Raw genomic sequence first — 26,080 nt, forward strand, 5'->3', positions numbered from 1 at the left:
GGCCCCAACATCGGTTTTACAGGGAACATTTCACCTCAGAGCCATGACTGGGATTTCTGACAGGACATGGCAAGGTGAGACTGCTTTAGACCTCTACAGAGGGTGGCTCTCTGGGGTCTGACATAACTTGGATTTCAGACTGGTCTACCTCTCCAGAGGGTAAGACCATGGAACTAAACTGATCTCCAGCACAGCCTTTTCCCTGCCTGTCACAGGGATTAATTTTTACCAATTCCTCTATAACCACAACCAATACTGAAGACCTCATCACTTAGTACTCCACCATCCAGCCCTCCAATCCTAGGGGAGGTGAGAGAGATACAATGTTTAGTTTTAGCAAAGAAACTGGAGTGTCTGCCATTTCCTTCTACAGCTCATTTTACAGATGAGGAAACTGAGGCAACAGGGGGAAATGACATGTGTGTGTGTGTGGGTAACACTGCTAGAAAGTGTTTGAGACCAGGTCTGAACTCGGGAAAGTAAATCTTCCTGACTTCTGATCAGGCAACTTAAAGAGTAGGAATGTGGGGACGTTACTAGAATTCTCACGTTATAGTATTAAGAAGAGTGGTAGGTACAGGTGATACTGTATTTCTTACCAATAATTCTGTCCCTAGCCATACAATCACTGCCTAATGATTGAGCGCTGATTCCATCTGACTCCACCTTACTCCCGTCCGCAGCCATTCCCCCTGAGTTAGAGAGGATTGATTATCTTATCTGGGCAGTGATGGACAAATCTCAGACAGACACCGCCTCAGCCTCCGCACGTGTGACAGGAGAAGCTGGGCAGAGGCCCGGCCCCCGAGAGCCGCTCCAGCTCCGGACCCGCCTAGATCACGGCCGTAATGCGCTTGGCAGGTAACAGCGCTGTTCACCTGCGCGCTAGGACCAGGGCTGTCTAGGAGCGGAGCATCCTATGACGTCACTCTGCCCCACGGAGCGCTAGAGCCTGGACAAGGAGATTCTAGAAGCATCAGAAATATCTGCGGATAAATTGGGTATTTATTTTGCAAATGTTTTAAAATCACTTCTCGGTGTCTGGCCTTACCTCTCTCTGCCCGCTCCTTAGGGACAGGGACTATCTGGGTCAGCCTCCTGGCACCTCAACTCTACCCCCGTAGCTGGCGCTTAATCAAAGTCAGTTTGAGCCCGGGTAAATTGAAGTCACCCTTGCTCCTGCGCGCCATCCCCAGGACTACATTTCCCAGAAGCAAGGAGGGAATTCTCGGGTCGGACGGATGGCAACAAGGGCCACGTAACCTCTACGCAGGCTTACTGGGGGACACGTGTATTTCCATCTTTTTCTATTTAGCTTCCGGACCTGGGAGAGGGACGAACAGATCCCAAGGGTCCTGGATTCTAATTTTATCGCCAAGGCTACATGGCGGCGTGACCCGAGCTAGACCCTTTGAGCCTCACTTTTTTGTTCATCCTTAAAAGGGGCGCACTACGTACGTGAGGACTAGCTGCAGCCTGCATTGATTAAGCACCAACTGAGTCCCAGCAAGGAACATGTAGATACCTATAGACAATAAGCACTGATCGAGCGCCTGTGGAAAAAGGCAAACAGAGGCCCCGCCCTCTCGGGTCTGCGCACCGAGGGAGAAGCTGGGGCACCTTATTGAGGTAAGGCAGGGAGAAAAAAGCCGAGGGGGGCGGGGGAGGGGGGTTGGAGTCAGGGGGGTGTGGTTGCAAAGGTCCACTTTGACCCGTTTTTGTGAGCCTGAAAGATAACAGCCAACCCTCTGCAAAGACCTTAAAAGGTGGGTGTCCAGATTTAGGGTCCAGGTGTGTACATTACTGGGAGTGAGATAAAGGGGAGGGTGAGAGGAGGGCGGGATCCCTGGGTGGGGGAGGGTAAGGAAAAGCCAGGCAAGTGAAAGACACCAGGAGCGGAGTTAGCCGGGACAGGCAAGGGGAGACTTCCGGCTACATTGTAACAAGGAGCCGCGGGAGAGTTTATTAGAAAACCACAAGGGAGGCCTTGAAACCGACTGATTCCCGCAGGAGAGAAATGCACATCACGTGTCAGCGCCGCTGGTGGTGTTTCAGATGCGTGTGTGTGTCCGGGCAAATGCGGGAGTGTGTGACGTGTGTGTGTGTGAGATGAGGTGGGAGAATGTGGCAGTTCCTGGGAAGCTCTAGGGCTGACCCGTCTCGCAGTGTCACACACGGTGCTGGCTGGGGGAGAACCACCTGTTGGTCTGTAAGCCCAGTGGCTTTAATTCGGTGCTGGGAGCTACCCCACCCCTACCACTCCTCAGTTGCACCTCTAAGCCATAAAATGAGCGTATCCGTGACTTCTTTCCTATACAATTACCTGGCTCTCTGCTAAATTCCCTTGGAACTTTAGCCAGCTTCAGTTGGCGTTTTAAGTATAATAAGCCTTTGCTCCTTTGCTTGAAGACGAACAGAGTTTACGAATTCTTTCCCCGTACCCGGGATTGGGTTTGGGGACCCTGATATTGTTGGGGTATCTTCTGCCTGAACATGTGGGTGTAGATGTTTGTGTGTGGGTGCTTGTAGGTGTATAAAACCATCGGGGGTACGGCTAGGTTATCTATATGTGTGTGGGTATTCATGTGTATATATAAATACATGTATGTATTGGGTATGGATGGATTATATAGGTGTGTATACTTGTAGATTATGTAAGTGTGTATATAGATATAGGTATGTGGGGAAGGGCACACATGGCTATATGTGTTTATGTATGCATGTAGGTGTATCTAAGTGTAGAGAGATAGTTGTGTGTGCTTCTGTGTATGAACATGTGTACCTATATATGTCTACTTAATTGTAGCTGCTTGGGGGAAGTGGACAGGATGAAAGGAGAAAAAAGAATAAAGTAAAAAGTGTACTTCAGGGAGTAGAAGCAAAAAAAAAAAAACGTGGACATTCATGAATATGTCTACTATTATTATACATGCTTTCTTGAAATGGAAATTTATTGTAACATATTTTGACTCTTCTCTAATATTCTTCTGGACACGTCACACATTTTTTCTATTTTCTTTCTTTTACCAATTGTTTTCTTTTTTGTATTGTATTTAGTTTTTTTTTTTTTAAAGACCCAAAATGTTTTGTAAAGCATTCAACATGGTTATCTCATTTAATTCTCACAACAACCCTGAGAGATAGATGCTATTTTTCATATTCCCATTTTTCAGATGAGTTAAGAGGGAAGGAAATAAATATGTGTAGAATACCTTTTGTGTTCCATGAACTGTGCTAAGTATTTCTTAGAATATCATCTCATTTAATCTTCATAACAACCATGAGAAGTAGATGCCACTGTTATGTCCATTTTTGAGATAAACTAAAGCAAAATAACTAGGAGCTATGATTATTTTGAAGTTACAGTTGGAGAAACTGAGGGAAATAGGTAGAGTGACTTGTTCAGAGCCATCTAACCAGTTCATTCTTTGTGTTTTATGATTCTGAATATGAAAGGAGTTAGCTGAGTGATGATCCTTTCTAAACTTAGATACAGCTGACTGATCATCAGTGCTCTGTATCAAGGAACCTTGCCAGCCTGGCAGGAGTCAGCTGATCGTGTGTATCCTTTTAAAAAGAGGAAATAACATTTTTGTTCTTGAAAAGGATACAAATGGATAATGAAAAAGTCCTATCCACCTGAAGAGGCTTCTGGGGATAATCTCCAGCTGTCCTGCAAAGCCTGGCCTGGCTAAGTTCAGAATCAGATCACCAACAGGTCTTGAGGCTTTGATGAAAAGAATTCTGAGGTTTGTGCCAGGTCACAGAGAAATGATGATCTGCACCTGGAGAGTGATGAACCTCTCCAACCAATAAAATGAGTTAAGTTTGAAAAAATGTATTTCTATGTATGTGGGTACCTACATCCCTACTGATCTCTTATGATCCTAGAATACTTAACATTTAGATCTGTAGAGGAGCTTTGTCATGATTTGTCATGACATTTGTCACTTGTATCAAACTTATTCTGAGGCTTTCTTAGCAAAGGTTCTGGAGTCCTTTCCATCATATAGATGAGGAAGCTGAGGCCAAAAGGATTGAGTGACTTACTCAGGGTTATCTACCTGTTAATTATCTGAGGCTGAAATTGAACTCTTATCTTCCTGCCTCCAGGCCTGGTTGTATTTATTTGTATTGTGCTACTTATCTGCCTTGGAAAGTAACATATAATTCTTCTAGTCCAGCTCTCTTGTTTCCTAGGCTGGGAAAGGCAATATGATTTGACCTGGCTCACAGGGCTAGTAAATGGCAGATCCTAATAAGATAAGACTTATAGCCACTTCTTCTGGACTTTGTACTATTCTCTCTGTGTGTTCTTTTTCTGGGTTTTTTGATTTTTTTTTTAACTTTTCCTTTTCTTTCTCTTTTCTCATTTGAATTATTTTCTTTTTTCTTTTTTTCTCTTTTCTGTCTCTCAAATATATTTATTATATGTGTGTGAATATACATAACTACATATCTCAGTGTAACTAGTTTTTGTGTACTGACCTCTTCCTTAGATAATCAATTCTTTTAGACACCAAAGATTTTTTATTTAGTATTTATTATTGTTGTGTAGTCTTCAATTATGAGATTGTTCTATATTATTCAGTACTTGAAAAAGTGGGCATTTGTGTGTCCTGATGCTCAGGCTTGAATGTGAGGTTTCTGAAGCTGATATGGAATGTCCTTGCACCTTTCGGTAAAATCTGCACAGAGTCTGAATTCTTGCTCTGCTGGTTGTTATTGGTACTAGTAGCAGGTCAGCTCTGGGAAGCAAAAATGTATTCTAAGGTAACTCTGCCATCTTTCTAGGGAAACAAGACTTGGGTAAGGTCAGAATCTCAAAGAAAACACTGAAGAAGGAATGATTTTGGAGGACCATGGCCTTTAAAAGAAAGGTAAGGATACAGACATGTATAGGGAAAGAAAAAACCTTCCCCGGCCTAATTTGTCTTCTGAGTATCTCTCTTGCATCAGTCCACCTGCTGGACGCATCCCAAGTGAAACATGTCCAAAAGAAAGCTCACCTTCCCCCATAACCCACCTGGCATTCCTCCAGACTTCCTGTTTCTTTGAAGAGCCCATCATTCTTCCAGTCACTTTGTTCTCAATCTTGGAATCATTGCCACCTCCTTCGGCACATTGTCTATTCTTTGTCCAAGTCTTCTTGCTTCTGCCTGCATGGTATTTTTTTCTTTTTAAAAAATTTTATCTTGTTTTTCCTCACTTAGATGCTAAAACAGTCTTTAACGATTGTTGGGTTTTAAGTTCTGTGTTTCACATTTTACACCTCCCTCCCTGTCTTCCTCCCTCAAGATATAATACTAAGCAATCTGAGATAGAGATGCATCTATACACACAAACACACACATTATACTTGTTTAGTCATGTATAGCATTATGCTATTAGTCATTTTGTGGAAGAAAACTGATACGAGGAAGAAAAGAAGAGGCCAGAAAACAAGTGAAAGATGATAGCATTTTGGGTCTGTATTCATATACCATTCTTTCTATAGAGTTGGATAGCATTTTTCATCAACACTGTCTTGCTAAGAATAGGTAATTCATTCACCATCAAGCATCATACTGTGCTGTTGTTACTGTGTACAATTTTCTGGTTCTGCTCACTTCACTTTTCACAATTCATGTGAGTTTTCCAGGTTTCTCTGACATCATCTTGCTCCTCATTTCTCAGAGTCCAGTAGTATTCCATGACAGTCATGTACCACAACATATTCAACCATTCCCCAATTGACAGGCACCCTCTCAGTTGTTAATTTATTTTCCAGAATGGCTAGAACAATTTGCAGCTTTTCCAGTAGTATATTAGTGTGCCTGACTTCCCCTTGACCCTTTAATATTGATATTTTTATTTGAATTTTTATCATTAGCACTTTGGAACATTTTTTTCCATGTCTGTTGATCATCAGTGTTTTCCCATATGAAAACTGTTAATCATGAGTACTCAAGAACTAAGTTTTGCATGACTACACTTGTGTAACCTATATCAAATTGCTTTCCTTCTCAATGAAGAGGAGGGAGGGAAGGAGAAATTTGGAATTCAAAATAATTTAATGAATATTTAAAATTACCTTTATTTGGAAAACAATTTTAAATTTTCATCTTTTATCATCACTTAAAGGTTGTAGACTGCTTCTTGGTCTGATATATTTCTTACCATCCCTATATATCTCAGACAGCAAGCTTTTATTAGCAATATTTAGTGCATTGAGGTCTACCTATTCATTACCTTCAAAAATAATTGTATAATTAACAAAAACAGTAAGAACCCATTAAGAAAAATCTTTGATAATAGACTATACTTAATTACTTTTGCTAAATCTAAAAGGGTAGGTCTGAAAAAGCCCCTCTTTAATGTCATCAAAAGTACTTATCTAAAGATATATCCTTGTTTTATATGTATTGGAAAAATACCAGAAAACTTTCCCTATAAATATGAAGATATAGCAAGGATATTCTGCTCTCCGCACCACTGTTTGACATAGTTTTCTAAATGCTAAGTATAGGAATAAGGGAAGAAAGAAAAGGTACAAATAGATTGGCAAAGAAGATAAACAGTATTTCTACTTGTAGACACCATGCAAATTTCTGTAGAAAACCCCAGAGAACCACCATGGAAAAATAAGTCATTAATAACTTCTGTCAAATAACAGGATATGAAATAAATTCACAAAAATCACCGCTACTTCTTTACAGATTAAAAAAAACAGTAGCAGGATCCAATTTTGAAAAGAGAAAGTTCATTCAAAATAATTATTAGATGCCTAAAGCCTTTGGGAATTTGGCTGTGAAGATCTTGAAGACACCCCATGACATCCCTGTGACAGAGCCGAGTTACATGTATGGGACTGGGTGACCGGACCACTAGGAGTTGGACTGCTCTGCCACGGGTCAGACACAAGTCATCCCAAGGACCCTTTGGAGGAGGGGGCTTCTCCCCCTGAGCACATCTCGTGTTTCTTCTGAGTGAATCCAGCTCTTCTTCCCTAGTGGAGCCTGGCACCTTCTGTGGGCGCATGCCGTGCTGGGCGGTCCTGGGCCAGTGTCTCCCTTGTCAAAAACTCTATTCTAAAGTTCTTTGAAGATCCATTGAGCGCACCCTTGCCTCACCGACCGCCTCGTGAGCACATGTTGTCATGTATGAGTTCATAGCAGCATATGAACAGATTGCTACTGCCGCTACAAAAGCTTGGGGTTCCTTCCCAGAAAAAGATCCAGGAGAAGCCTTCATGAAAATAGAGCAAGGTCCTAATCAACCCTTTGCAGATTTTGTGGGATGTTTGCAAACAGCTATCACAAGAACCATTGGAGAAAATGCAGCTACAGAAATAATGATCAGACAACTGGCTAAGGAAAATGCCAATGAGATTTGGGAAAGAGTTATATGGGGACTACACAAAGATGCTCCTTTAGAAGAGATCATAAGGTGCTTTGCCACAGTGGGCACAAATGCTTATTATACCCAAACTATGCTGAACATGGGAAGACAGGGTCCCTCTTGACAAGGGGCTTGTAGAGAGAGTTGTCGATATTTTCAGTGTGGAAAAATTGGACATCTGAGAGTCCAGTGTAGGCAAAGAGATAAAGTGAGAGGACAGGGTAAAAGAATAAACCCCCAAACCTCATGTCCAAAATGCCTCAAGGGCTTCCACTGGGCCTCAGAATGTAGATTGACTCAGGGAAATCAGAGGCAGGGCCCAGCCCCAAGATATCATACAAAAGACATGTGGGGCATGATGGCAGCTGAATTTACACCCAGAAAGTCTTTAAAAGTTCAGGATTCTGATGTGATCTATCAGCAAAAAAGCAATCAGATGGCCAAAAGGGATTACATGAACAATCAGCAGAAAAGCAATCAGATGGCAGAAAGGGAATATAATTGGAGAGAATACAGGCTTTTTTAACCCAACAGAAGGGCAGTGTCCAGTGCAAGCAGCTCCATTGTAATTGCCAGGTGATGAGGAGAGATCTAGAAAGTGATAAATAGAAGGTAATTGGATAGGTTAACTGCTTGGGAGGAAGGGTTTGCTTGTATTCCTACAGATAGAGAAGGAAACAGATGAAGAAGGAAACAGATGGGTGGCAACGAGCAGCTGGAGAGAGACAGAAAAAGAGAAGAATCTGGAATCAAAGGAGAAGAGCTAAGAACAAAATCTGCAGGAATGATTGGATTCCCTAACACAAGATGAGACTGTTGCAGGACTTGAAAACCAGCAGGAATCATTGGATTCCTTAGATGAAAAATTGTTGATGAGACATTGCAGGACTTCAAAACTTGCAGGAATTATTGGATTCCTAGCACATGAAGTAATGAACAATAGATTCTTTTTGGACTATTTCTAGGACTTATGGACATGTATAATTCCTCATGTTGATTCATGTTATTTGTTACATCACTACTAGCCTGTGTTATGTTACTGTGTGCTTATGTAACTTATGTAATTATGTGTAATACTTCCCATATTGATGGATTTATGTATCCTGTTTTAAGAGTGAGCCCCTTCAGAAACCCACTAATCTGATTTGATTTCCCATTTCCTTTAGTGTTTTCATCTCCCTTCCTGAGAAGTCAGGGAGGGCGTAATCACCTCCTTTTATGGTATTTTCACCCCTTTTTTGAGCAATCAGGGAAGGTGCGATCACCTCTTTTTTGGGGTTCTCACCTCCTTGAGAAGTCAGGGAGGTCATGGCCACCTGTGTTCTAAAAACAAAAGAAAGCAAGAGATGTTAGGGGCCAGTACTTGAAACAAGGTGCTAAGTAAGTGTAATTGAGGAGACAGTGGTTAAATCTAGTTTAGCATGGTTCAGTATGATTGATCTGATCCTACAAGGAGATGTTATGAGCCAGAACTTGAAACAAGGTACTAAGTGGAATTGAGGAGACAGTGGTTAAATCTAGGTTAGCATTGATTTAATCCTACAACAAATAATGGTTTCCTAGTGATGTAATGATTGATGTATACTCAGTGTGGGGCATATAAGGAGGAGCTGTCAGGGCCAGGAAGGACAAACCCACTAGAAACTCTCAAAGGGGGGCGGAGCCAAGATGGCGGAGAAGACACACAAGACTTTCTAAGCTCTTCTCTTACCCTCGTTACCAATATTATATCGAGCCTCAAAAATAGTCTTGACTGCTACAACTCGGAAAGATAAGAAGTAGAACAACTCACCTGCCAAAGAAAATCTGCAGTCTCGCCAAAAAAGGTTGGTTACGGGGCCAGGGGGGAGATCGGCGCAGACGGGGAGAGAAATTAGGTTCGAGGAGAGTCTCAAACCGAGGGTGAAAGCACAGATCTCAGCACAAGCGCAGCCCCAACCCGCAGTAAGGGCTTTTCCTTGGGGCAGTTGATCCTGCACCGCAGGAGGACGCAGCCCGGGTTAGCCTCCAATCTGCTCAGTGGGGAGCTCGGCTTGGGGCCATAGAGCTTTTCCAGGGCCGATTTGGATTGGGCAGAGACACTGGGGCAGAGTTCCGGGCTGTCTGCGGTCTGCGCTCAGCTGCTAATACTCACAGTCCCACAAGAGGCTCCGGCCTGGGGCAGTGACACTTCACCACTTAGTCTCTAGCCTAGGGGCACACGATAATCCACTCAGCCCTACTATAGCCGTTTGATAGCTCAGGCCAGTGCTGAATCCACTTCCTGTTGGGGGAAGGGAAAACTCTCACCCAGAGCACCCCATACCTCGGAGCCGAATGCTTTAAATCTTTCCCTGCTCTGCAGAGGAAGCTGGTAACCCCTTCCTAGGAGACCACCCAAAGGCTTTAAAACATGAATAAAAAGATGAAAAAGAACAATCGACAGCTTCTATGCAGAAAAGAGCAGGTCAGCAAACCTGAAGAGACCTCAAACAGCAAAATGCATCAGACTGTCCTCCTTTACATAATGCTCTCATAGAAGAGACCATTAAAAGTCTCAAAAGAGAGTTAGAAGATAAATGGGAAAAGGAAAAGAAGCCTTACAAAGAGCAACAACTTCCCTGAAATACGAATTGGAAAAGTTAAAAATTCCCAGGAAGTGCAAATTGTGGAATTGGAAAAATAAAAAATCACAGGAAAGTAAGAATTGTGAATTGAAAAATAAAGAATTCACTAGAAAGTAGGATCCGTGAATTGGAAAAGACAAAGAACACTTAAGAAAGTAGGATCGTGAATTGAAAAGAAAATAATTCACTAAAAAAAATTAGTGAAATGGAAAAAATTCCACAGACCAAAACAATACATTCAAAAACTCAATTGGACATATACAGAAAGAAGTAAAAAAGCTAATGAAGAAAAATAATTTTAAAAATTAGAACTGAACAAATTGAAACTAATGATGCATTGAGACTAGCAAGAATCAGTCAAGCAAAACCAAAAAATGACAAACTGAAAAACATGAATTATCACTTGCAAAATGACAGACTTGGAAAATAGATCAGGAGAGATAATCTGAGGATTATTGGACTTTCCGAAAAACTATGATGAAAAAAAAAAGAGCCTAGATACTATTTTACAAGAAATCATCAAAGAGAACTGCCCAGATGTAATAGAATCAGAAGGTAAAATAGGCATTGAAAGAATTCATCGAACACCTTCTGAAAGAAACCCAAAATAAAACTACCAAGGAATATTGTGGCAAAATTTCGAAACTATCAGATAAAGGAAAAAATTTTACAAGCAGCCAAAAACCATTTAAATACCGAGGTGCCACAATAAGGATCACCCAGGATCTGGCTGCCTCTACATTGAAAGAAAGAAGGGCCTGAATCATGAATATTCCGAAAGGCACAAGAACTTGGGATGCAGCCAAGAATAAACTACCCAGCTAAGCTGGAGCATTTTCTTCCAGGGAAGAAGATGGACATTTAATGAAACAAATGAATTCCATTTGTTTCTGAAGAAAAACCAGAATTAAACAAAAATTTGATCTCCAAGAATAGAACTCAAGAGATGCAGAAAAAGGTAAAAATAACTCCTTGAGAATTGTATTTCTGTTGTGGATATCAAAAAATACATGTAAAATTTGATAGTACTGATATAACATAAAAAGGGATAGATATGGAAAAGGGATGATGGCAGAATAAGGTGGGAAGGAGGGATAAAAAGAGAAACCACATCCCACAAAGAGGCTAAGGAAACTTATCATATCTGAGGGAATTTAGAGAGGGGAGGAACATTGTGTGAATCTTACTCTCATCAGAGTTGGCTCAAAGGAAAAATAATTGACATTTGTTTTAGAGAAAATTCCTCTCCGCCTCATTAAAAACGGGGAGAGGAAAAGGAAAAGAAAAAGAGTAATAAGGGAAGGAAGGGGGAAAAAGACTCAAAGGGGAGGAGGGATTATAAAGAGGATAATGATCGTGATACAAGAGGGTACATAAGTTTAAAAGGGGGAAAGAGGGTTGGGGAGGCAAGAATAAGTAAAGCAACAATCTGGGGTTATTAGGATGGCAGGAAATACAGATTTAGTAATTCTAACCAAATGTGAATGGGATGAACTCCCCATAAAGAGGAGGCAGATAGCAGACTGGATCAAAAGTCAGAACCCACAATATGTTGTTTACAAGAAACACATTTAAAGCAGGGGATACATATAGAGTAAAGGTAAAAGGCTGGAGCAAAATCTATTATGCTTCAGGTGAAGTCAAAACAAGGGGTAGCCATCCTTCATCTCCAGATCAAGCAAAAGTAAAATTGATCTAATTAAAAAGAGATAAGGAAGGAAACTACATCCTGCTAAAGGGTACATAAACAACGAAGCAATATCAATATTAAACATATATGCACCAAGTGGTATGGCTCCAGCTTCCTAAAGGAGAAGTTAAGAGAGTTGCAAGAAGAAATAGACAACAAAACTGTAATAGTAGGAGATCTCACCTTGCACTCTCAAGAATTGACAAATCAAACCACAAAACAAATAAGAAAGAAATTAAAGAAGTAAACAGAATATTAGAAAAATTAGGTATGTTGGATCTTTGGAGAAAATTGAATGGAGATAGAAGGGAATATACTTTCTTCTCAGCAGTTCATGGAACCTATTCAAAAATTGACCATATATTAGGACATAAAGACCTCAAAATTAAATGCAAGAAAGCAGAAATAGTAAATGCTTTCTTTTCAGATCATGATGCAATAAAACTACATTCAACAAAAAATTAGGGGGAAATAGACCAAAAAGTAATTGGAAACTAAACAATCTCATCTTAAAGAATGATTGGGTGAAGCAGCAAATTATAGATACAATTAATAATTTCACTCAAGATAATGACAATGATGAGACATCATACCAAAATTTGTGGGATGCAGCCAAAGCGGTAATAAGAGGGAATTTTATATCCTTAGAGGCTTACTTGAATAAAACAGAGAAAGAAAAGATTAATGAATTGGGCTTGCAACCAAAAAAACTAAAAAAAGACCAAATTAAAAACCCCAATCAAATACTAAATTGGAAATTCTAAAATTAAAAGGAGAAATTAAAAATATTGAAAGTAAAAAATCTATTGAACTAATTAATAAAACTAAGAGTTGGTTCTATGAAAAGCCAATAAAATAGATAAGCCTTTGTAAATCTGATTAGAAAAAGGAGGGAGGAAAATGAAATTAGTAGTCTTAAAATGAAAAGGAGAACTTTCCACCAAGGAAGAGGAAATTAGAGAAATAATAAGAGTTATTTTGCTCAACTTTATGCCAATAAATTTGATAACCTAAGTGAAATGGATGACTACCTCCAAAAATATAGACTTCCCAGACTAAAAGAGGAGGAAGTAAATTGCTTGAATAGTCCCATTTCAGAAAAAGAAATAGAACAGGCAATTAAACAACTCCCTAAGAAAAATCCAGGACCAGATGGATTTACATGTGAATTTTACCAAACATTTAAAGAACAATTGGCCCCAATGCTATATAAATTATTTGATAAAATAGGGAATGAAGGAGTCCTACCAAATTCCTTCTATGACACAGACATGGTACTGATACCTAAACCAGGTAGGCTGAAAACAGAGAAAGAAAATTATAGACCAATCTCCTAATGAATATTGATGCTAAAATCTTAAATAAGATATTAGCAAAAAGACTAAGAAAATCATCTCCAAGATAATACACTATGATCAAGTAGGATTTATACCAGGAATGCAGGGCTGGTTCAATATTAGGAAAACTATCAATATAATTGGCCATGTTAATAACCAAATTAACAAAAACCATATGATCATCTCAATAGATGCAGAAAAAGCATTTGATAAAATCCAACATCCATTCCTATTAAAACACTTGAGAGTATAGGAATAAATGGACTTTTCCTTAAAATAATCAGCAGCATCTATTTAAAACCATCAGTAAGCATCATATGTAATGGAGACAAACTGCAACCATTCCCAATAAGATCTGGAGTGAAACAAGGTTGCCCACTATCACCGTTACTATTTAATATTGTATTAGAAACGCTAGCTATAGCAATAAGAGCTGAGAAAGAGATTAAAGGAATAAGAATAGGCAATGAGGAAGCCAAATTATCACTCTTTGCCGATGACATGATGGTATACTAGAGAACCCCAGAGATTCTGCTAAAAGTTATTAGAAATAATCCAAACTTTAGCAAAGTTCTGGTTATAAAATAAACCCACATAAGTCATCAGCATTCTTATATATCACTAACAAAATCCAACAGTCAGAGTTACAAGAGAAATTCCATTTAAAGTAACTACTGATAATATAAAATATTTAGAATCTATCTGCCAAGGGAAAATCAGAAACTTTATGAGCAAAATTACAGACCACTTTTCACACAAATTAAGTCTGATCTAACCAATTGGAAAAATATTAAATGCTCTTGGATAGGGCGAGCAAATATAATAAAGATGACAATATTACCTAAACTAATCTATTTATTTAACGCTATACCAATCAGACTCCCAAAAACTATTTTAATGACCTAGAAAAATAACAACAAAGTTCATATGGAAAAACAAAAGGTCAAGAATTTCAAGGGAATTAATGAAAAAAAAATCAAATGATGGTGGCTTAGCTGTACCAGATCTAAAATTATATTATAGAGCAGCAGTTACCAAAACTATATGGTATTGGCTAAGGAATAGATTAGTTGATCAGTGGAATAGAGTAGGTTCAAGGGATAAAACAGTCAACAAATATAGCAACCTAGTCTTTGACAAACCCAAAGATCCCAGCTTTTGGGATAAGAACTTACTGTTTGATAAAATTGCTGGGAAAATTGGAAACTAATATGGCAGAAACTAGGCATTGATCCATACTTAACGCAGTACACCAAGATAAGGTCAAAAAGGGTTCATGACCTAGGCATAAAAGAATGAAATCATTAATAAATTAGAGGAACATAGGATAGTTTACATCTCAGACCTGGAAGGGAAGGTCTTTATGACCAAAGCAGAACTAGAGATCATTACTGACCACAAAATAGAAAATTTTGATTATACCAAACTGAAAAGTTTTTGTACAAACAAATCTAATGCAGACAAGATTAGAAGGGAAGCAATAAACTGGGAAAATATTTTTACAGTCAAAGGTTCTGATAAAGGCCTCATTTCCAAAATATATGAGAATTAACTCTAATTTATAAAAAATCAAGCCATTCTCCAATTGAAAAATGGTCAAAGGATATGAACAGACAATTCTCAGATGAAGAAATTGAAACTATTTCTAGTCATATGAAAAGATGCTCCAAGTCATTATTAATCAGAGAAATGCAAATTAAGACAACTCTAAGAATACCACACACCTGTCAGATTGGCTAAAATGACAGGAAAAAATAATGATGATTGTTGAGGGGATGTGGGAAAACTGGGACATTGATTCATTGTTGGTGGAGTTGTGAACGAATCCAACCATTTTGGAGAGTAGTTTGAACTATGTCAAAAAGTTATCAAACTTGCATACCCTTTGATCCAGCAGTGTTACTACTGGGATTATATCCCAAAGAGATTATAAAGAAGGGAAAGGGACCTGTATGTGCACGAATGTTTGTGGCAGCCCTTTTTGTAGTGGCTAGAAACTGGAAACTGAATGGATGTCCATCAGTTGGAGAATGGCTGAATAAATTGTGGTATATGAAAATTATGGAATATTACTGTTCTGTAAGAAATGACCAACAGGATGATTTCAGAAAGGCCTGGAGAGACTTACATGAACTGATGCTGAGTGAAATGAGCAGGACCAGGAGATCATTATATACTTCAACAACAATACTAGATGATGACCAGTTCTGATGGATCAGGCCATCCTCAGCAACAAGATCAACCAAATCATTTCTAATGGAGCAGTAATGAACTGAACCAGCTATACCCAGAAAAAGAACTCTGGGGGATGACTAAAAACCATTACATTGAATTCCCAATCCCTATATTTATGCACACCTGCATTTTTTATTTCCTTCACAAGCTAATTGTACAATAATTCAGAGTCTGATTCTTTTTGTACAGCAAAATAATGTTTTGGTCATGTATACTTATTATGTATCTAAGTTATATTTTAATATATTTAACATCTACTGGTCATCCTGCCATTTAGGGAGGGGGGGGGTAAGAGGTGAAAAATTGGAACAAGAGGTTTGGCAATTGTTAATGCTGTAAAGTTACCCATGTATATATCCTGTAAATAAAAGGCTATAAATTAAAAAAAAAAAAAAAAAAAAAAAAAAAAGAAACTCTCAAAGGAGGAGACAGATTCATTCCCTCTTCTACCTTTGTGCTAGCTGGAGGCTGAAGCTGACAGAGGCAAAGGACTAGCAGCAGGAGCTCTCGGAACCAAGGAAAGAGATAGGCTTCTATTAAAGCTAACCAGGCCCGGCCCCAGGAAAGGAAACAAGACTTGGAAAGAGACAATCAAGGATTTGGACTTTAATTCCTGGCTGCATTTGGGATGAATTCACTGAACTGAAATGAAGGCTGTCTCCAGAAGCCCCCTGAGAAATCTGCTCCAGAAAAGATAACATTTTTTAAAGAATAGTACATCAAGTTTGTGAGCAGCTTGTCTTTCCAACCTGGTGAGATGGGGAGATAAAACCTCAAACAGTTTGAGAGAAGAAGACCGTTAGGGTTTCTGACAATAACAGAAACTATTGTGGTGGAAACTCTCTGAGCCATCAAAACCCAGCAGTGAAGTGGTATTAGACTGCAGAAGCCCTTGAATTCTTATGAGAGGATTTGGATATTACTCTAGAGAAGTTAAATGATGAGTTCTCTTTCCTGACAGTGTATCACTTTCTCTAGTACATCTTCCAAATCAATAAATATTTTGAAATAATCTACTGTGTGCTAGACCCTGTGCTAAGCACTGGGGATACAAAAAGAGGCACAAGACAGTCCCTGCCCTCCAGGACCTTCTATTCTAGTGGGAGTAGCTTTGCCTCCCCTTGGCACTAATCCAGAAACTTTTTGATGTTGCACCTTAGGCTTTCATTTTCCCCTCTTCCCTCATTCCTTGAACTCCAGAAGCTGGGAAATAATCCTTCTGTCCATTTATAGCTGAGTTCAGAGCTCCATCACACCTTTACTTTATTTCCTGCCCTTCTTCCACCTCAGATTTCAACAATCAAATTTACTCAATCTTTTCTCTCAAAGGATCACCCTTTAGTTCTCACTGGACTCATCTCAATGATTCTCCTTATTCTTGGAAGCCTTGGAAACCATTTGCTTTTTTCTTGTTTATTTTTGATGTTTTTTTTTCTTGCAAGTAAAGCCTAGGAGAAAAAACAAAGACGCTTTTCTATTGTGTTAATGGAGGAAAAGAGATTGTGTAATAGCTAGTAGAACTGAATACTATTATCATTTCCCTTGCACAGCATGGATGCTCGTTATTTGTGACCTCCCTGGCCATGGAATGTCAGAGGAGTTATCAGATTTCTTTGTAAAACTTTTGTATACCACCAGAAACATATATTTGTACCTACTACTTGTTTTCCTCACTTTTATTTCTTTTTGATTCCTGAAGGAATATATGATCATGCCTCTTTATAAGTTTTTCTTTTCTTTAACTCTTTCCCTAATTAGTGGTTGCAAATATTTTTAAAGTGTTTACTTACCAGTTGTATTTCCTTCCTCTTGTGTGAATTCTGTTCATTCCCTTTGGCTTTTCTCCTTTGAATATCTTTTTGACTTTATAGGTTTGTATGAATTCCATATGAATTTTGCAATTGAACCTTTTAACTATCCTGTTTTTGCCAAATCATTTCCTCAGTTCTTTTGTACTTGTTGATATCAAATTATTGCTTTTCTTTTTTCTTTTAATTAAAACTTTTTATTTTCAAAATATATACATGGATAATTTTCAACATTCACCCATGCAAAATCTTGTATTCTAAATGTTTTCACTTCCTTGACCCCACCTCCTCCCCTAGATGGCAAGTAATCCAATATATGTAAAATATATGGACTATATAATAAATGTATACATATATGTATATTACATAAAACTCACTGACATTAAAATATAAGTATGTATATATATGCATGTGTGTATATATATATATATATATATGTAGACATACATATGCTATGTAGATGTATGCAGATGTGACCTCAAGTTTCAGAAAGAACACAAACCACCTTGAATAAATGTAAACATCAAAAGAAAAAAAATCCTGTGAACTAATTATTGCTATTCATATGATACAATGAATATCTGACTTACTTGCTAGAGAAAGATGATTGCCAGAGGCAATACTGGATTATAATATATGCTTATTTATAAAATCTTGCAAAAAAGGATGATAGACACTTATGAGCAGTATCATCTACTAAATCTTCAAAAAAAAAAAGTCATGGAAGCATAATCAGTTTAAAGTACCTTTGATAAAATATACAACTAAGCAGTTGTAATAGGTGCATTTTTTGGATGAAAATTGGAGAAGAATAATGGAAAAGATTTCTGAAAATTGTTATATCCCTTATATTTCACCATTAGACACTTGGAACTGCCACACTCTAACCTCAAAGTAGGATGCTAGAAATAGCATTGAGCATGATAAAGCTGGAAAAAACAGCCATCTTGAACCAAGTTTACATGGAATCAGTTTGTCAGGAAAATACAAAGCTATAAGAGTTTTTAAGGCTTGATAAAAATAAAGAGAAAGTTCCACAAAGATAGGAAAATATTCATGCTTTAATACATTTTTAAAAACATGACTTGGAGAACGTCAATGTTTACTGATCTGTACTGTTCCTCTGTTATTATTAGAGACCTTTTTTAGAACCATCTCTTTATAGATTGAAGGAGTATTTGCAGGAGACAAGTTGACTTACACTATCATTATTCAACAAAGAGACACATGTTTCCTATTTCATAGTTAACTGAAAAATATAGGAAATATAAGATCACAGTGTAATTATTGTTGATTACCAAACCAAACCAAACCAAAAAACCCTACCAGTTTTCATTCAGTAAATCTTAGCAGTTTTCATTCAGTAAAATGGGGCATTACAATTCCTTTTACAATAAGGGTTGCATACATCAAAATCATTCAAGATTGATATAGCATTGAAAATAACCTTGTTCAGCAATGTTCTGATCCTAAATATCCTTTGGATATTTGACAGTGGTTATTGGCACTATAATAGAGTCCAAGAAACTAGGCGTTGACCAACTGTGAACACTTAAATGGTTGATGATTTGGACATAAAGGGTGATCCTATAAACTTAGGAGAAGAAGGGATAGTCTACCTCTTAGATTTGTAGAGAAGGAAGGAATTTATAGATAAAGAAGAACTAGGGAACATTGTGAGATGCAGAGTGGATGATTTTGATTATATTAAAAACTTTGTGCAAACAAAACTATTGCAGCCAAGATTGGGAGGGAAGCAGTAAAGTGTGGAAAATATTTTATGTGTAATGTTTCTGATAAAGGCCTCATTTCTAACATATGTAAAGAATTGACTCAAATTTATAAGAATATAAGCTGTTTCTCAATTGATAAATGTCCAAAGGACATGAACAAATTTTCAGACAAAGAAATTAAAGCCTTTTCTAGTCATGTGAAAAAATGCTCTGAATCATTATTGATTACACAAATTCAAGTTAAAACAACTCTGAGGTAGTATTTCATACCTTTCAGATTGGCGAACATGAGAGGAATTTAATGATAAATGTTGAAAGGTTGGAAAACTGGAACACTAATCTAATACTTTGTGGTGGAATTGTGAACTGATCCAACCATTCGAGAGAGTAGTTTATAACTGCCCAAAGGCTAAAACATTGATCATACCTTTAATCCAGCAATATCTCTACTGGATCTATATCCCAAAGAGATCATAATAAAATGGAAAATGAACCACGTGCAGAAAAGCAGCCCTTTTTGTAGTGACAAAGAAAAGCCTGGAAAGATTTATGTAAACTGATGCAAAGTGAAGTGAATAGAACCCAGAGAGCATTGTAGACAGCAACAACAAGATTATATGATGACCAACTGTAATAGGCTTATTTCTTTACAGCAATGAGTGATTCAAAGCTGTAGATTTGTGATGAAGGGAGCCATTCACACCCAGAGAAAGTACTATGAAGATTGAATGTGAATCAAAGCATAGTGTTTCACTTTCTTAGTGAGTAGTTGTTTGCTTGGGTTTCTTTTTCTTTCTCATTTTTTTCTGCCTTATGATGATTTTTCTTTTTTTTTTGCACAGCATGATAAAGGTAGAAATAAATAGAGAATTGCACATGTTTAACGTATATTTGGATTACTTCCTGTTAACAGTTGGGGGAAGAAGAAAATTTGGAACACAAGGTTTTGCAAGGGTGAATGTTAAAAAATTTCTTTGCATGCAATTTGAAAAATAAAAGGCTGTTATTTAAAAAAAGAAAAAAAGGAAAAGGAAATAAACTAAAGTTTATTTCATTTTTTGGCAACATTCTAAGATTCAAATGATTCCTTCCTTTCCTTCCAACCCCCATTAGTAGGTGGCTTCTAAAGTCTCTTTCATTTCTCAAATTAAGATGCTATTATGTTTTAGAAATTACTGACATTCCAAGATGTGGCTGTGGAATTCACCCAGGAGGAATGGAGCTATTTGGATCCTGGCCAGAAGGACATATACAGGGATGTGATGCTGGAGAACTATGAGAACTTTGTCTTTCTGGGTAAGATAATTGTTTTTTAGTCATTCTGTCAGCATTTGTCTCCAAGTGAGAACCACGAACTATGGTAGTCACTGGAAGGAGAAAGGTAAAAATTTGACAGGTCCTGCCCTCATGGAGCTTTTATACTATACAACGAGATCCAAGCATGTCAGTATTTGTTAATATAAAACAAATCTTTTCCAAAGAGCTGGCAATAGCAGCTGGGGGTTAAGGAAAAGCCTCATTCTAGCTATGGCTTTCCCTCAGCTAAGTTGTGCAGATAACTAGGGTTGCGAAAGTTGAAGAGCAAAGAGCAGGGAAAGGCAGAGTGGGGGGAGTATCCCAATGTGACCTGCAGAGATGGCAGGGAGAGCATCACGTGTGAGCCACTACAAGGTCAAAGAATTCCATCTGTCCATGGCTGTGGGGGGTTGAGGAGCTTGGCTGAATTTGAATTTGCTGGACAGGGAGGGAGAGTCACACAAATACCTTTCTTTTTTTTTTTTTTTTTTTTTTTCACAAAAGAACTTAGTTTATTATTGATTTAGAAATTGCAAAAACAACAAAAATAAAACAAAAAAACCTTATGTTAAATAAATGTAGCATAATTACATTTTGTTATTCAGTCATTTTTTAGTCATGTCTGATTCTTTTGGCAAAAAATACTAAAGTAGTTTACCATTTCATTCTCCAAAAAAAAATTTATAGATGAGAAAAATGATGCAAATTGGGATAAAGTGACTTGTCCTGGGTTACAGAGTTAACAAGCATCTGAAACCATATTTGAACTTGAGATGAGTCTTTTTTTTTTTTTTTATGTCCAATTTTTATTTTTATTTTTTTTTCCTTTTTTTTCCTTTTTTATTTAATAGCCTTTTATCTACAGGATACATACATGGGTAACTTTACAGCATTAACAATTGCCAAACCTCTTGCTCCAATTTTTCACCTCTTACCCCCCCCCTCCCCTAAATGGCAGGATGACCAGCAGATGTTAAATATATTAAAATATAACTTAGATACATAATAAGTATACATGACCAAAACATTATTTTGTTGTACAAAAAGAATCAGACTCTGAATTATTGTACAATTAGCTTGTGAAGGAAATCAAAAATGCAGGTGTGCATAAATATAGGGATTGGGAATTCAATGTAATGGTTTTTAGTCCTCTCCCAGAGTTCTTTTTCTGGGTATAGCTAGTTCAGTTCATTACTGCTCCATTAGAAATGACTTGGTTGATCTCGTTGCTGAGGATGGCCCGATCCATCAGAACTGGTCATCATCCAGCACACACAAATACCTTTCACATAGAGATGCCCTCAGACCTTTGGGCACTTTGTGAGCAGTTGTTGCTCTTCCCCAACAAAAAGTCCTGTGTCCAGCTGGAAATCAGCAGCTTCATTCTGCAGCCCTGCAGGCTCTCCTTTCACATTCTCTGCTCAGCCAGGCTTCAGGTACTCTATAGAGCCCCAGGGCAGAGAAGGAAAGACTTCTCCCAGCAGAATAGGAATGAGTGAACATGACCCCATCTGTCCTGAGTCTCCACCAAAGGATCTGTCCCATCCCTCATGTTTGCTGAGGGAAACATCCTTCAGGGGTCATTGATGCTTCTCCACTGGCATTTCCAGACATGGCCCTTTTCTGTAGAGAGACCAGGATGAGTTCTGAGGTGTCTCTGTGTTCTCAGCACTTCCCACTTATTTCTCCTTGAGCAGGGCTTCCAGTAACTAAACCAGCTGTGATTTCTCATCTGGAGAGACATGAAGCCCCCTGGTTATCAAGGGAAGAAGACCCCAGATGTATTTCTGTGGGTGAGTAATAATCAAGCGGGCAGGGGGTGCAGTCCCCTGAGAGCCAGCCCTGGACTGAAGGAGCCTCAGGGTTCTGAGTTCCACTCTGACCTCAGAGACTTCCCAGCAGTGAGACCCTGGACAGGTCCCTTACTCCTGTGGGTTTCCTCTGTGACATGATGTGAAGAAGGAAATGGCAAACTCCTCTGAGATATGAATCTTTGCCCAGAAATCCCTCAGAGGCCCTTATAAAGGATCAGATGCATCTGAAAACCTCTGACCCAGAAATATAGGCAGGGACAGAACTCACTGCCAGCAGGAGTTTGACTGGGTCATTAGAGTGAGTTACCTTGGAAACGTTGGGCCTGGAGCTCTCTTTCAGGATCCATAGGCCCGGGACGAGGAGCTGTAATTATCCATTGTGAACTCCTCCTGTAACCTCATGTTACTTCTTGACTTTCATGTCAAGAAATGGTTTTCTGGTAAATCTGCCCTTGCATTTCTCTCTAGTCTCAGAAAAAGCTGTAATTCTTCTTGATGATGCTTAGCCTTCACTTCATATGCTGGGTTCTGTCCTTTACATTCTTGACTGTTCAATGGTCTCAGCAGCTCTCAAGCTATTACTTTGATAGAAGATAGCAACCTGCTGTACGGCATTTTCTTCATCACAACTTCAGTCACAATCTCTTCTTCAGTTTTAGCAGAGATCAACTTGTAATATAATCATCTGTGGTTTTAGAATTATTGTTTTTCTTTCTAAAAATTTAAACATTTTTGAACTGTTGGGCAGCTTAGCTCCCTCTTGATCATACCTTGTTCATGTCAGTCACCCTTCTTCCTAATGGAAGTGACTGAATTTAGAATTGAGCATAAAGTAGTTTTCTTTTCCCCCACAACATTGAGCAGTGGTTGTTGACATTTTTTGGTGTTTCTTTCAGATTCCTCTGTTGAAAAAAGAGAATGTGAAAACAAGAAGTCAATTCCAAAACGGTATATTCCTACCAGAAAGACATCCAGAGAGAGACTTGTAAAGGATGATTTCTGGGATTCTAAATTGGGCGAAGCTTGGAATTATGACACTGAATTAGAAAATCAGATAAACAACCCAGAAGGACAGTTCATAAAGCTAATAGTTAAGCGAAGCAAAACATCATGTAACAAAATTTCCATGGTGAAGAACCTTTGTGAGTTTAAAAAGTACAAGAAGTTTTATAGTTATCAGTCAGAACCGAATCATTACCATAGAGTGTGTTCTCAAGGAGAACCTCATAGAATTAATGAATGTGGCAAAACCTTCGACATCAATTCAAGCCTTACAATACATGGAGGAATTCAGACTGGAGTGAAAGCTCATAAATTTGGTGACTGTAGTAAGGCTTCCAGCTACAATTCAGACCCAGGTGCTAATCAGAAAAATCTGGAGGAAAAGTTTATAAAACAATGTAATATAGGTAGAAACACTTTTAGTCAGAGGGGATATATTTGTCAACAAAAGCAAATTCCTGATAAAGAGAAACTCTATAAATGTAATGAATGTGGGAAAGCCTTCAGCTTTAAAGGATCCTATAATAGACATAAAAAAATCCATACTGCTGTGAAACCCTATAAGTGTGATGAATGTGAAAAAGCCTTCAGGCAGAAAGGAAACCTTAATAGACATAAGATAATTCATACTGGAGAGAAACAATATAAACGTAATGAGTGTGGAAAAGCCTTCTGGAAAAATAGAAATCTTAATTCACATAAGAAAAGGTGTACTGGAGTGAAACCCAATAAATGTAATATTTGTGGGAATGCCTTCAGTCATAAGAGTAGCCTTGAGCTACATAAGACAATTCATACTGGGCAGAAGACATATAAATGTAATGAATGTGGCAAAGTCTTCAGGCAGAAGGGAGGCCTTATTTCACATCAGAGAATTCATACTGGAGAGAAACCCTATAAGTGTAATGAATGTGGAAAAGCCTTCAGCCAGAAAGGAAACCTTAATACACATAAGATAATTCATACTGGTGAGAAACCATATAAATGTAATGAGTGTGGAAAAGCCTTCTGGAAGAATAGAAGTCTTAATTCACATAAGAAAAGGCATACTGGAGTGAAACTCAATAAATGTAATGTATGTGGGAATGCCTTCAGTTGTAAGAGTAGCCTTGAGCTACATAAGAGAATTCATACTGGACAGAAGACATATAAATGTAATGAATGTGGCAAAGTCTTCAGGCAGAAGGGAGGCCTTATTTCACATCAGAGAATTCATACTGGAGAGAAACCCTATAAGTGTAATGAATGTGAAAAAGCCTTCAGGCTTAAAGAAAGCCTTAATAGACATAAGTTAATTCATACTGGAGAGAAACCATATAAATGTAATCAGTGTGGAAAAGCTTTTAGGTTCAAAGCATCCCTCAATAGACATGAGGAAATTCGTACTGGAGAGAAAACATATAAATGTAATGAATGTGGAAAAGCCTTCTGGAAAAATAGAGATCTTAATTTACATAAGAAAAGGCATACTGGAGTGAAACCCAATAATTGTAATGTATGTGGGAAGGCCTTCAGTTGTAAGAGTAGCCTTAAGCTACATAAGGCAATTCATACTGGGCAGAAGCCCTATAAATGTAATGAATGTGGAAGAGCCTTCATCCGGAGTGAGCACCTTAAAAGGCATACTACAGTTCATACTGGAGAGAAACCATATAAATGCAAGGAATGTGGAAAAGCCTTTAGCTGTAGAGAAGGAGTTTATGTGCATAAGAGGATTCATACTGGGCAGAGGCCATATAAATGTAATGAATGTGGAAAAGACTTCAGGCAGAAGGCAATCCTTGTTATACATCAGAGAATTCATACTGGAGAGAAACCCTATAAGTGTAATGAATGTGAAAAAGCCTTCGGGCAGAAAGGAAGCCTTACTAGACATAAGATAATTCATACTGGAGAGAAACCTTATAAATGTAATGAATGTGGAAAAGCCTTCAATGATAAGGGACATCTGAATAGACATAAGAAAATTCACACTTACGTGAAAGTATAAATGTAATGAATGTTGGAAAGCTTCAGATATATGGGAAACCTTAATTTACATAAGAGAATTTACATTGAAGAGAAAACCTAAAAATCCAAGGAATGTGGAAAAACTTAAGTGGTAGAGAAACTAAAAGACGTCAGTTCATACTGGAAGGAAAATCCTTTGAATGCAATGATATTGACGCAGAGTATAATGAAGATCCAAAGTTTGAATATAATGAAAATGAGAAAACTTTCTTATACATCTGAATAAGAAATGCCTTCTTATTAGTAAGTTCATTTCAAACCATTTTAAGAATGTGACTCTCTCCATGGGAACTTAACCTTTCTTTAACCATATGAGACAGGGAACATGCCACATGTGTTTGGCTTCACTTCTCCAATCCTTGGACTAAACACTCCTTAGGACACAATGGATGTCAGTGTGGGTTGGTCCCCTCCCTGATATCTATGTTAATCAAGCCATATCTTGAAGCCCATTTGCAATTTCCTTCTCCTATACATAACATTCTATATGTAAGCAAGTTGGCTCTGTGCCTTCTTTGTTTTCAAGCCCTATAAATTCAGTCCAGTTTTAATCGTCTTTGGGCTTCAGCCATGGAGATATTATTCTGCCTGGGACAAGATTTTTCCCAATCAAGTTTGAAGGCCCCCAGCCACTTTTCAGTGCTCCCTTGGATAGGTGATGTTTTCTTTTCATTTTGCTTCTATTTTAATCATAATTCTCATTATTCTTTTTCTTTTATGTATTATTTACTGTGTTTGTTGTATGCAATCTATTCCATGTATTGTATAATTAAATTTTACTTTCACTTTGAGTCAGAGAGTGTCATTAATAGGAGCGAATCCGAACTTTTCCTTAAAATCACATAAGAAAAATTGGCATAGTCAGCAGGATTTGCTGTATAAATGCCTCTCTTTAAGAAAAATAATGATCCCCCTCTCTCCCCCCCCACCCCCCAAACCAGTTGAAGTTCCTGGTTGGGAAGACACACCCTTTTCTTCCTTAGTGAAAAACTGGGCACACAATAAGGGATGGTGTGAAAACTGGAGTAGCCCAGTGAGAAAAGGCAAGCCACCTCACTTAGCTGAATGTTTAATTAACATTCCAATAGAGAAAGGGAAGATAATGAATGGTATCTGTTGGAGAGGATGGGCTTTGTTAAACAGGATATAGAAAGGTTTGTCTGGAATTA

General features: G+C 38.2%; 1 protein-coding gene across 1 annotated transcript; it reads left to right on the forward strand.

The window, feature by feature from the left end:
- The first annotated feature begins 848 nt into the window (after nt 1–848).
- Nucleotides 849–25,702, forward strand: LOC105749182 (zinc finger protein 665-like). Its single transcript, XM_031949848.1, has 5 exons — nt 849–1,629; nt 4,795–4,880; nt 19,959–20,085; nt 21,783–21,878; nt 22,796–25,702. Exons 2-5 carry the CDS (start codon nt 4,863–4,865, stop codon nt 24,889–24,891), a joined length of 2,337 nt encoding a protein of 778 aa, XP_031805708.1. The 5' UTR covers nt 849–1,629; nt 4,795–4,862; the 3' UTR covers nt 24,892–25,702.
- Nucleotides 25,703–26,080: the final 378 nt, after the last annotated feature.

The sequence above is a fragment of the Sarcophilus harrisii genome, chromosome 2 (genome assembly GCF_902635505.1).
Source record: "Sarcophilus harrisii chromosome 2, mSarHar1.11, whole genome shotgun sequence".
NCBI lineage: Eukaryota > Metazoa > Chordata > Mammalia > Dasyuromorphia > Dasyuridae > Sarcophilus > Sarcophilus harrisii.